The sequence below is a fragment of the Phalacrocorax carbo genome, chromosome 4, assembly GCF_963921805.1.
Source record: "Phalacrocorax carbo chromosome 4, bPhaCar2.1, whole genome shotgun sequence".
NCBI lineage: Eukaryota > Metazoa > Chordata > Aves > Suliformes > Phalacrocoracidae > Phalacrocorax > Phalacrocorax carbo.
Window position 1 is genome coordinate 53,151,769 of NC_087516.1, and position 13,198 is coordinate 53,164,966.

A 13,198-nucleotide genomic window follows, 5' to 3' on the forward strand; every position below is an offset into this window, starting at 1 on the left:
TTTTCCCATCTGTCCTGCCAAAGGGACGCAGTCCTGGAGGCGTGTTGAGGAACCCAGGCTGAGCACTGCCTTAAGTCCTGTGGTTTAGGGCTCTAGAGCTTTTATGACGGTCTTTTCGCAGCCCCCCCCCCCCCCCCCCCCCCCAAGTTTTCAGCCGCGGGGTGGGGGTTGGTGGTGGCAGAGGAGCACGCGCCCACTCGCCGTCACAACGGCGCTCGCGCCGTGCCGGGGGCGGGAAGCTGCAAACCCGCTTTGCCCCCGCGGCAGCGCCGCTGCGCGAGGCGGCGGGGCGAGCCCGGCCCCCGGAGGAGGCACCGCCCCACGGGGAGCCCCGCTCCCCCCACACGGGGCCCCCGTGAAGCCGCCGCCGCCGCCCCGCTCCCCCCCGCCCCCGCAGGGACCGGCATTCACCCCGCGCGCGGGCAGGGAACCAACTCGCGCCGCTCGCGAGGTAAGAACCGCCAAGGCGCACGCGCCCGCGCGCGCCATCCGGGCGAGGTGATTGGCGGAGAATGGGACTGTGACGTCATAGCGAAGCGCCGACGCCACCGCGCATCAGCTCTGCAGGGAGCGGGTTGTTGCCGCCGCTATCGGGGAGCGTTGTGCTCCCCTCCGCCCCCTCCTTCCGTCCCCGCCGCCGCGGCGGCCGCCGGGTGCCTCGGGGCTCGGCCCGGCCCGGCCCGTGTCGCTGCCGCTCCCTCTCCCTCCGTCCCTCGCCCGCCCGCGGCCCCCCCGGTGCCGGCTGCGGCGCGCGGCAGGTGGGTGCGGGGCCCGTCGGTGCAGGGTCCCGGGGGGCGGCGGCCGTCGCGGGGACGGAGGGTGCCGCGGGAACGGGAGGGGACCGGGAGCGGAGCGGCGGGCGGGCAGGTGCCTCCCGCCGCCCGACAGCGCCGCCGGCCGCCCGTTTCCCTGGGAACGGGGATACGCGCCCGGTTAGCGGGGCCCTCCTTCCCGCCACCCCCCCACCCCCCCCCGGTCACCTCGCCGGCGTCGTTCTGAGCCGTGTCTGATGCGCCGCGTGTTCCCCCTTCCAGCCTCTCCCCACAGAAACCGCCGGCCGAGCCCGCCGCCCCTCCCGCAGACCGGCGCCGTAGCGGGGGAACATGAGTCTCTACAACTTGGACCGCTTTCGCTTTGAGAGGAAGAGCAGAAACGCGGCGCAGGAAACCGTGTCTCCTTCGGCGGCCCCGGCGCGGCCCGGCAGCTCTGCCGCCGCGGGTGCCGCTGCTGGCGGCGAGGAGGACGAAGCTACGGACGACAGCAACAGGCCAGATACTCCAGCTTCGGATGCGGCGGAGATAACTGGTGAGTCAGCTGTTTGCATGTGGTGTAACAGCGGTGCAAGTCACTTCTAGAAATAAAATAATTATTGTATTTTGGCTTTTTTTCCCCCTCTTTCCTTGTTTTACAAATGTGCTTTTCTATGCACAAGTACTTCACAGCGGTTTCCACAAAAGTTACCTTCTTTGTAATGGCGCTTGCTCTCATCGAACCTGTGCGCTTACAGTCAGGTCAGAAACCCTCTGGTAACTAAAGCTGAAATGATGTTTTTCAGCTATGATTTATCTGTTTAAAATATGTTATTCCTTCCTATTTGTTAATTATCTTTACTCATACTTATTTTACGCTAACGTAGCATCTCAGGGTTTTCAAAGGAAGAAAAACCCCGACCTTTAGTTGTGTGATAAATGCAATGATACACATAGATTTTTCACTAGAGGCCCAGGCTAACGCAATGTGGAACTTGACAGATAAAACTGAAAAGAAGAAAACAGTTTATTTTCAGTTGGGCCTGGTTTTGTAAAGACCTGAGAAACCTGCTGCTGATTCTCTTAAGCTGATTGTGTTAATGGTTTTGTAGCAGTGTTTGTACTCTCTTTTTCACAGTAGCTTGTGGGTTTTTTGGAAGTGTGAAAAACTTGCCTGTGTAGTAATTATTGGTTTGTTTGGCTGATACGCTAGAGATGTGCTGTTTCTGTTTGGATTCATCAGCTGATACTAATAAACAACTGTAAGGGCTGTCAACTGTATAATCACATCCACCAGTAGCTTTCCTGTTACTGAAGGAGTAAGAATAGAAGAACAAAAATTACTTGTTGCTGATTATTTTATACTATTGGGGCATTGCATACAACTTTTGATACAGATGTCAGGATACAAGTGTTATTGGAGAGATTGGACAGACTTTGACTATGTATTCAGCCAGTAACAGAGCAACGATATTGGTCGGCGTTGTTTAACTACATTTGTTTTGCGTACAGCTTTCCCTTGGTGGAAGGCAGTTTATTGCAGTACCTTATCTATATGATAACAGAACCTTTCATGTACAAGGAGAAATTCTTCTTTTAAAGGTGAGCCAAATCAGTATTACAGTAGATTGATATTTGCTATCCTGTGAATTTTGGTTTTGTGCAATTTGACTGTTTTCAGTTGACAGGAGTGCTCTCGTGTTTACATTAGTAAATATCAATCAGTGCTTTATGTTTAAAAAACAACAAAAATCCTTTAAGTCTTGGCTTGAGAGTTGCCGGTCTGGAGTTAAGTAGTCTGTCCACTAACAGAGAGGTTGTTTTGGTTGCAGGGAGAACTTAGCACAAGAAGCAAGCAGCTGTTAGTTGTGGCTTCTGCGTGTGTGCGTTATTTAATGGATTGCATGAAAAAAAGGGCACTCTACAGAAGCGCACTTTAGAACAGGTGGCGGTGTCTTGCTTGTGATAAGTCACCGCCTTGTGCAGTGTAGAGTTACTGAGTGCAGGTATTCTTCTTGGATTGTGAACACGTGAAGTAATGGATGGTGCTGCTTGTTCCATGGCTTTCTGATTTTTAAAAATATTATTATATTTTCCTGTTAATCTGCCTGTGCCCTTGACCTTGTCAGTGGAAGCATGTAGGCAGACTATAACTACCAAGGCCAACAAACTTTGGAGCCTGTTTGTTTTCCAAAATACTGGTCTCCCTTGGCTTATATCCTACAGGGGTAGGACTGACGAGGAGGCGGAATGTAATATCCAATTTAGAGGCACGAGTATGAGTTTAGATATGAGGTAATAAAAGGAAAGATGAAGGACAGCCTGGAAGATGAGCTGTTTTTTTCCACAAGGCTAAGTAATTGTGAAGAAAACTAGTGGGAGATGGCAGTAGCTACCAGTAAAACAGTGTAAGTGCAGACAAAATTGCAGCAAGTAGCTAACTTAAATAAGAGTTCATGTGCACAGATGCTGATGTAGAACTGGGGTACTAATATTTAAGATGGAGTTGTGATTACTAGTACTTAGCATTTACGTAACGTTTCATCTTTCACAGATGTTGAGTGTTTAAAGAAGATGGTGTGGGATGGTGACTCTTTTTCACTTATTTGCACATCATTGTTCTCTAACCCATTTAAAGGAATTAATTAACCATTTAAAAAACAAAATTAACCATTCCATGATTCATATGATTCTTTGTAAGTGTTAGGTTGGAAGGGACCTTTACAGGTCATCTAGTCTAACCCCCCCTGCAGTGAGCAGGGACATCTTTCACTAGATCAGGTTACTCAGAGCCCCGTCCAGCCTGACCTTGAATGTTTCCATGGATGGGGCATCTACCACCTCTCTGGGCAACCTGCTCCAGTGTTTTACCACCCTCAGTGTAAAAAATTTTCTTCCTTATATCCAGTCTACATCTACCCTCCTTTATGTCCTGTCACAACAGGCCTTGCTTAAGAGGTTACCCCCATCCTACCTATAGTCCCCCTTTAAGTACAGAAAGGCCGCAATAAGGTCTCCCCGCAGCCTTCTCAAGGCTGAACCACCCCAACTCTCTCAGCCTGTCCTCATAGGAGAGGTGCTCCAGACCTCAGGTCATTTTTGTGGCCCTCCTCTGGACCTGCTCCAACAGGTCCATGTCCTTCCTGTGCTGAGGGCTCCAGAGCTGGACACAGCACTGCAGGTGGGGTCTCACCAGAGCGGAGTAGAAGGGCAGGATCACCTCCCTTGACCTGCTGGCCGCGCTGCTTTTGATGCAGCCCAGGATACAGCTGGCCTTCTGGGCTGTGAGCACACATTGTTGGCTCATGACCAGCTTTTTGTTCACCAGTACTCCACAGTCCTTCTCTGCAGGGCTGCTCTCAATCTCTTCATCCCCCAGCCTGTGTTGATACTGGGGGTTGCCCCGACCCAGGTGCGGGACCTTGCACTTGGCCTTGTTGAACCTCATGAGGTTCTCACAGGCCCACCTCTACAGCTTGTCCAGGTCTCTCCAGATGACACCGCATCCTTCTGGTGTATCAACTGGACTGCTCAGCTTGGTGTCAGCAGCAAACTTGCTGAGGGTGCACTTGATCCCACTGTCTGTGTCATTAATGAAGATATTAAATAGTACCTGTCCCAGTACAGACCCCTGAGGGACACCACTCATTACCGGTCTCCATCTGGATATTGACCCATTGACCACTACCCTCTGGATGTGACCATCCAGCCAGTTCCTTATCTACCAAACAGTCCACCCATCAAATCCATATCTCTCCAGTTTAGAGAGAAGGATGCTGTGGGGGGACCATGTCAGAGGCCTTACAGAAGTCTAGATAGATGACATCCATAGCTCTTCCCTTGTCCACTGATGTAGTCACTCCATCACAGAAGGCCGCTAGGTTGGTCAGGCAGGACTTGCCCTTGGTGAAGCCATGCTGGCTGCCTCGGATCACCTCCCTGTCGTCCATGTGCTTTAGCATAGCTTCTAAGAGGATCTGTTCCATGATCTTCCAAGGCACAGAGGTGAGGCTGACAGATCGGTAGTTCCCTCGGTCCTCCTTTCTACCCTTTTAAAAGATGGGTGCAATGTTTCCCTTTTTCCAGTCTCCAGGGACTTCGCTTGACTGCCATGACTTTTCAAATACCATGGAGAGTGGCTTAACAACTCCATCAGCCAATTCCCTCAGGACTTTGGGATACAGTTCATCAGGTCCCATAGACTTGTGCACATCCAGGTTCCTCAGACAGTCATGAATGTGATCTTCCCTCACAGTGGGAAGGGCTTTATCCCCCTGTTCTCCATCCTGTGGTCCATCGGCTTGGGAGGGGTGAGGAGACAGGTTACCAGGGAAGACTGAGGCAAAAAAGTTGAGTACCTCAGCCTTCTCACCTGTTGATACTACATCTATAGAAGTTAACTGAAAAGAAAACACTCAAATTTCGTCTGCAGGATATGAGACACTTAAATGTAAAACAGGAAATTAGACTTGATTGGTAGATGCCTGCCCTCCTTGTTTCCTAATTAGCGTTAGGATGACAGAAGATTTCTTGCATTGGGTCAAATAAACTGGGCAGCTATTTGTTTTTTATCTTGTATTATTGTGGAAAAGATACAGAGATAACCAGCTTGTGGCACTGTGTGCTCGCTGTACTGCTAAATATAAAAGTCAAAGTATGGAGTTCTTTTGTATTAGTAGCATTTTACACCAATTTAACAAAAAATAACTTGCCCTAATGCTCAATAATCATGTGAGGAGAACAATTACTTTTATTTCTTCTGTAGATAAACACAGTGGATTCACAAAATATTGGTACATGAAACTTGGGAAACAAGAACAGTGTGTTCTTTTTCAGTTATGCAAACAAAAAAATTACTAAATAGCTGATGGGTTTTTTTGGTCCTATTTCATTTGGTATCACACAGTTGTACTGTGTACATAAAAAGAATTTTGAAATCAGACTTTTTCCTTCAGGAGCACAAATGGTTCAGTGTAATTTCCTAGGGATTTCTTTGGATTTCTGGTTTGTCACGTGTCCCAAAATATGCATCTAACAAAATATGATTGTTTTAATTTCTTTCATCTTAGAAAAAATAGTCACGTGATGTCTGTTGTGTCATAAAACACCATTATCTTAGCTATGCTGTTTTGTTTTGTTCTCCCAGAACAAACTAATGTTGATAGATTGTTCTGCACCCTGGGTATGTACATACGTAATGCTTCTTGTTGCTTTGTATTGAACATGCATACCTTACACTTCAATAAGCAATTTGTAGGATGATGGCCAGAAGAATTTGTTGTCTTTATACAGTTTTATATATTCAGAATTTCACAGGCTTGCAGTGATTTTGCAGCCAAGTTGTAGGTGGTAGTTCTGAATGCTGTTTAACTGAGGGGTAGAAACCAACTGCGGGGGCAGTTATCAAATTGTGTCTGAAAGATACCTTTCTAAAGAGTTGGAAAAATGCATTGGAGTGGGTTACTACAATTTTCTGTAAAAATTGGTATTTACTAAATAATACATGCATTTGGCTTCTGTCAGTCTAAGAAAACAGTGAAGCTATCTTCTTAATTTTCAATTAGATGTTTCAAATTATGTAAATAGCCTGGTGTGCTGAGATAATGAGATTATTCCAATTATAGAAATGGAGCAGAACTGTATTAGAACTACTTAAATTGGAATAATTACCATGATGAATTCAAACCGAGACTTGTATTCAAAAAACACGCTTACAAAGCTTCAACAATGAATTGAAATAAAAGTTGCAGATGAAACTAAACTACTATATATAATCCTGTTATTGGTGGTTGGGGTTTTTGATATTCTCTCTGTACAATTTAAATAACCCAAGTGACTGCACTTTCAGGTTACGATGTTCAGAGTGTCACATCATTCACTTGCACTGGGACTGCTTTTTTTTTGTTCCTGTCTGTTGTCACTTTCTTTATGATCTGAGGAAGTCATGTGTCTTGCTTATGTCACAGTTCATAGAGTATAATTCTGCTTAAAGCATTTCTGGAAAAAAGTAATGACTGCAGTACCTAGTGAACTTTTCTGAGGATTCATGAGAAGATATGTTGAAGTAATCATCATTTTAAAATAGCCTGTTTAAGGAGCACCCTAGAGTAACACTGATATCTGGGATTATTCTAGCAAATGAAAAAGGCTTTCCTTTGAAAATGGAGTATTAATTAGCTTGTAGACCTGAGCAGCATGCATTTGGTACTGCTTTCCAAAACTAGGTGGAAATTACTTTCCATTTGACAATGTTTATTGTGCAGCGTCAGTAAATGTGGTAAGCCTCTATGTATTACCCCAGTTTTGTTTTTATCTGGGAGAGAAGAGGTTGGCTTTCCCTGAGTGTGATGTGTGGCATGTGTAGGAGGCTATATTTAGAATTATAGGGCAGTGTATTTTGGCTCTGCACTAGGTATATGCTTCCTGAAAGACTGAGTGAGTATGATTTAAAAAAAAAAAATTTCAAGGTCAAGTTCTTTCAAGAGTGGTCGAAGCTGTGAATTTACTGACTAAGCTAAACAAAATATTTGCTGTAACACTATGAAAACAGTTGCATTTGAATACCTTCATCTGTAACTTAACACAGTCTCCATATAATATATAGTTTGATCTGGTTATTCTCATGCAGTCTCTTTGTACGAAAGCAAAAATCAGTTGTAGGGTTTTGTTTTTGTCATTTACACCTCCAGACAGGGGTACTTATTTCTGGCCTTAGAGTTAAACACCAGTCTGATGATTGCAGGCATTCTTCAATAGTCCTTTTTAATTGCTTATAACCAGGAAATTCTGCCTCCAACAATTACATGCTGTGGCAATAACTGTTTATTCTGTTGCTATCCACAAAGTTATAATTTCCTCTAAATACGAGGACTTCTTATTACATATGTGATTTCTGCCTGTACCACCTGCCCATTAATAAGGGATTCAGCTCAGTGGAATAGGTGTAGGAGGGGGAGAAGGAAATACTGCTGGTTGCTTTTTTGAGAGGGAGAATACTTTTTTCCAGGCAACTCAGCATTTCATAGGTATAAGAGTTAGGAGTTGTCACAAAGAATGGACAGCAATTACTATTTAAAGTAAAAATAAAATAAGTCATCAAGTGAAACAGTAAATACTCATTTAAACTTCTTCCAAGGTTTATATTTTAAAGAATAAAATAATTTGTAAGACCATGTTGTTTTTGTAAACTTTCCTTTTAAAAAAGTCGTAAGGATGCCTCTTAACAAAGCTGTCATGAGTACCTGTCACTTGCATGTCATACTACTTGCAGGAGGAATATATTTGGAATATGGGCTAACCTACATGGCAAAGATCATGAAAACTGGCTTGATCAATTCTGTTAATTCAGCAGAGATGTGAACTTCTCATGTTTCTTATAGACTGGTTTTGATATTTTCATTCACATCATCTTATGCATCTCATATTTCTGTCCTATTGTGACAGCCCTTGCTCAGCTAGTCCAACTTGATAACCTGCAGAATTTTTTTGCTTTATTTCTCTTTGCTAGAGAGGAATTGCTGAAATAAATTTGCCTACATCTGTATTAGATTTAAACATAAAAATGTTTGATACACTCCCAGAGGTGTCTCTTGCCCTTCTCCTGTATTCATCTGAAAACTTACACGGTTTTCAGATCAAGCAAAGGAACTGTGTCGAGGACAACACAACTCCTTCTAAACATGCATGGATAAAAGAAGGTACCACTGAGGAGCTTGCTACTGCCAACATGTTGGTCTCGGTTGCAGGGAGGCCTGTCTTTGGACAGTATGCTACTGCTTCAGAACTAGTAATTTTTAGGCCCTCCTATGTTTACACATGTATGGGTTTTTCAAGATAACAAGATTACTTTGCAAAGTGAGACTTCTGCCTCTTCTAAAAATCGTTACCATAATCCTCTGTCATGGCTTGAAAGTGATAGAAAAGGTTTAGATTTTTATCATAACAACTAAAATTGAAGCCTTTTCTCACAGATGAAGGAATTATACTCCATTTCTACACTTCTGCTCAATTCTGCATTTGATTATCAGGTGAATTTATTCTAGCATCTTCCTGTGTCTAATCTCTGCTGGCAAATCAGCTTTGAAAACTGGTATTATGCTCTGTAGTAACTTGGCTCAGCAAGTTTCTACATTAGTGAACAGAGGCAGAAGAAACTACCTTTATTTCCAGCTGAAATAAACTACTTTTAGTGCCAGAGTTAGCTGCTGAGAAGGCACCACTGGTGCTTGGATTACAGGTACGTGAGTTTTAGGAAAGGACTGATGGAGCAGAGAGGATGCTTATGGTGCTGTATTTGTGTTGTAAGGATGTAAAATCCTTTTGTATGAGGACTTACACTGACAGTTCTATCATTAAAACTCAACTCTCCCAGGAGTTTTTTAGCTGACTCTCCTGTACCTCCCCTGTGTAATGGTTTTGGTCAGCTTTCTTATTCATGATTCAAAGCTCTTTGGTGTAGGAAATTTGTGGAGACTTTTTTCACCCATCCACCACCCCAGTTCAGGGTATATTATTGTCTGTTGCCCTTCACTGAGGCTCTTAATAAACCATAACTCTTCTTTCTCTAATTGTGGGGTCTCTTCTAGCTGTTCTCTCTTGCTGTGTTCTCACCCATCTTCTTATAAATCAGATGCTATCAACAGTGGGGACCTTCTGTTTGTTCGATACAAGCCACATAGGTGGGTTTTGTTGTGTCTTGTCACAGGGTAGAAAGCTCATCTTTGCACAGAGCCACAGTGGTGGATGAAGGAGCCTGAATAACCTAATGGGAGGAATGTCCCTTGCCCTGGCTTCTCCCAGGGCTGTCACAGGAGGGCTGTCAGCCCCATGAGTCAACAGCAAGGCTGTTGGGAGCACCATTCAGACTGAGGGGGATTGCTACCTCTGGCAGTATGGGTTTTATGAAATGCAAGTAAGAGCTTTTTAGGTTTGTATGGGATGTTTAAGGGGAGGAATTAAGGTGGGGAATGGGAGGGATCAGAGTGTTTGAAGAGGAACAATGTGGGGAAGACAGAGGGTTAAGGGGATAACGGGTCAGTTAAATGTAGACAGGTCAGTAGGCTTGTCTGGCCATGCCCTGTTTGTGATCACCATAGTCCTGTCTTCTTGTTAAAATCCTCTTCTAGCTACTTTTCTGGGTGAGGGGAATCAGTTCTGTGTGCATGGGGGTCTAAGTGCCAGCAGCTGGCATGAGGACCAGGGTCCCATGTGCCTGGCATGCCAGCAGCTGGAGGGACCAAAGTGAGTGGAAAATCAAGTGACAGCCAGCATGGGCCATGGAGGACTGTGTATGTGGTGCCACCCCCATGTACAGCCACTGCAGAGGGAGTTGGGGGTACCAGGGGATGAGCCAGCAAGCAGGTGAAACAGTGTGGGAAGCCAAGGAGGGACCAGAGGGTCTGAGTCGCCCATTTGTGTGTGGGACAGGCCGAAACAAGGGGACCCCCTGCCAGCCACTGGCTACGGGGTGGAGAGATCCATGGTGAGCCTGTGCATGGGGGTCTGTGCTGACAACTGGAGTGGGGCATGGGCCCTGGGGGCTCTGGTGCCAGCAAGTGAGGAGACTGGGGCTCCATCCTGGGTGGACTGGATGTCTAAGGCCAGCGACTGAATGGGTCCCTGGTGTGCCTGCGTGTGTTTGCTGCCACTGGACCTTTGTCCTGATGAGCCAGGAGGGGAGCAGGAGGTGGCTGTTGTTTGTGTGCCCCTGGTTCTGGAGCAGTGAAATGAGTGTGGGCTGGGTGGCAGCAGCAGATAGGAGGTAAAACTTGCTGATCACCTGGGAACCTGGTGGCTCATGGCTTGGAGGGGCGCACTCTTCCCTGTATAAAAAACTGGCTGGATGGCCAAGCCCAGAGAGTTGTGGTGAATCTAGTTGGCGACCAGTCACAGGTGGGGTTCCCCAGGGCTCAGTTTTGGGGCCAGTCTTGTTTAATATCTTTACCAATGACCTGGATGGGGGAATCAAGTGCACCCTCAGCAAGTTTGCAGGCAACACCAAGTTGGGCAGGAGTGTCGATCTGCTTGAGGGTAGGAAGGCTCTGCAGAGGGATCTGGACAAGCTGGATTGATGGGCTGAGGCCAACTGGGGTTCAACAAGGCTCAGTGCTGGGTCCTGCACTTGGGTCACAACAACCCCATGCAACACTCCAGGCTTGGGGAAGAGTGGCTGGAGAGCTGCCCGGCGGAGAAGGACCTGGGGTTGTTGGTCGACATCTGGCTGAACATGAGCCAGCAGTGTGCCCAGGTGGCCAAGAAGGCCAACAGCGTCCTGGCTTGTATCAGGAATAGTGTGGCCAGCAGGAGTAGAGAAGTGATCGTGCCCCTGTACTCGGCACTGGTGAGGCCACACTGCGAATGCTCTGTTTAGTTTTGGGCCCCTCACTACAAGAGGGACATTGATGTGCTGGAGCGTGTCCAGAGAAGGGCAACGAAGCTGGTGAAGGGTCTGGAGAGCAGGTCTTATGAGGAGTGGTCAAGGGAACTGTGTTATTTAGCCTGGAGAAGAGGAGGCTGAGGGGAGACCTTCTCGCTCTCTACAACTACCTGAAAGGAGGTTTTAGTGAGGTGGGTGTTGGTCTCTTCTTCCAGGTCACTAGTGATAGAACGAGAGGAAATGGCCTCAAATTGCATCAGGGCAGGTTTAGATTGGATATTAGGAAAAATTTCATTACTGAAAGAGTGGTAAAGCATTGGAACAGACTGCCCAGAGAGGTGGTGGAGTCAGCATCCCTGGGGGTGTTCAAAAAACGTATAGATGTTGCACTTGAGGGCATGGTTTAAGAGGCATGGTGGTGTTGGGTTGACAGTTGAACTTGATCTTAGAAGTCTTTCTCAACCTTAATGATTCCATGATCCTAAGCAGATTCTTCTCTGGGATGAAAGACAAACCCCTTCTTATTAAACTGGTCAGTTAAAAATATGGAAATGCCAGATTATAGAGTTTTTTAGATGGAAATTAAAATATGGGTTTTCCTACTGAAACAGGATGCCAAAACAAGACAATTCTTACTTGTTGTAACTAATTCCCTGTCAGACTGATGTTCTTTCATGAATTAAAAGCTGAGATAATGATAATTATGTGTTCTTCCTTCTTCTCACTCCTCTGTTTTCAAACTGATGGACTAATGCCTGGTTAGAAGTGTGTTTTATGTTTTTGATAGCATTTTTCTTATGTATAGCTAAGGTCATCTGAAGACTTAAGGCTTCAACCATTGCTTTTTTTAAACTGTCGTTGAACCCTTATTTACATTTCCTCATGGATATTAAAGAAGGCTGAGTTACGCTCACTCCCATCCCTTTAACTAGTGTTAAGCTCCATTTTCAAGTTTTCTTCCTTTTCAGTAGTGTACTGTGTAACACTTGGTACCATATTTTTTTAGTTTATTGGGTACTTTTACCTTTCAAAGCGGTATCACCTGGCAGTTTCCTTTGTCAGCAAATTACTTGTACTTTTATGATTTGTCTTTGTTTCTACCAAATGCTGTGTGGTGGGTTGACTCTGGCTGGATGCCAGGTGCCCACCAAAGCTGCTCTATCACTCCCTTCCCCAGCTGGACAGGGGGAGAGAAAATGTGACAAAAGGCTCGTGAGTCAAGATAAGAACAGGGAGAGATCACTCAGCAGTTACCATCGCAGGCAAAACAGGCTTGACTTGGGGAAATTACCTTAATTTATTACTAATCAAAACAAAGTAGGGTAATGAGAAATAAAATCAATCTTAAAACACCTTCCCCCACCCTTCCCTTCTTCTCAGGCTTAACCTCACTGCCGATTTTTCTCTACCTCCTTCCCCCTCAGTGGCGCAGGGGGACAGGGAATGGGGGTTGTGGCCAGTTCATCACATGTTGTCTCTGCTGCTCCTTCCTCCTCAGGGGAGGACTCCTCATGCTCTTCCCTTGCTCCCATGTGGGGTCCCTCCCACAGGAGACAGTCTTCCGTGGACTTCTCCAACGTGGGCCCTTCCCATGGGCTACAATTCTTCACGAACTGTTCCAGTATGGGCCCTTTCCATGGGGTGCAGTCCTTGAGGAACAGACTGCTCCAGTGTGGGTCCCCCGCAGGGTCACAAGTCCTGCCAGCAAACCTGTTCCAGTGTGGGCTCTTCTCTCCATGGGTCCACAGGTCCTGCCAGGAGCCTGCTCCAGTGTGGGCTTCCCACAGGGTCACAGCCTCCGTCGGGAGCATCCGCCCGCTTTGGCGTGGGGTCCTCCACAGGCTGCAGATGGATATCTGCTGCATGACTAACGTCCCTGGGCTGCAGGGGGACAGCCTGCCTCACCATGGTCTTCACCATGGGCTGCAGGGGAATCTGTTCCAGACCCTGGAGAACCTCTTCTGCTGCTCCTTCTTCACTGACCTTGGTGTCTGCAGAGTTGTGTCTCTCACATATTCTCACTCCTTTCTCTGGCTGCATTTACGCAGGTTTTTTTTGTTCCTTCTTCTTAAAT

General features: G+C 46.5%; 1 protein-coding gene across 1 annotated transcript in view; it reads left to right on the forward strand.

Moving 5' to 3' along the window:
- The first annotated feature begins 528 nt into the window (after positions 1–528).
- Positions 529–13,198, forward strand: part of SMARCAD1 (SWI/SNF-related, matrix-associated actin-dependent regulator of chromatin, subfamily a, containing DEAD/H box 1) — a 48,916-nt gene continuing 36,246 nt past the window's right edge. The window contains exons 1-2 of the mRNA XM_064449963.1: positions 529–758; positions 1,035–1,305. Of these exons, the coding sequence (XP_064306033.1) occupies positions 1,104–1,305 (202 nt within the window). The 5' untranslated portion in view covers positions 529–758; positions 1,035–1,103. The remainder of the gene's footprint in view (positions 759–1,034; positions 1,306–13,198) is intronic.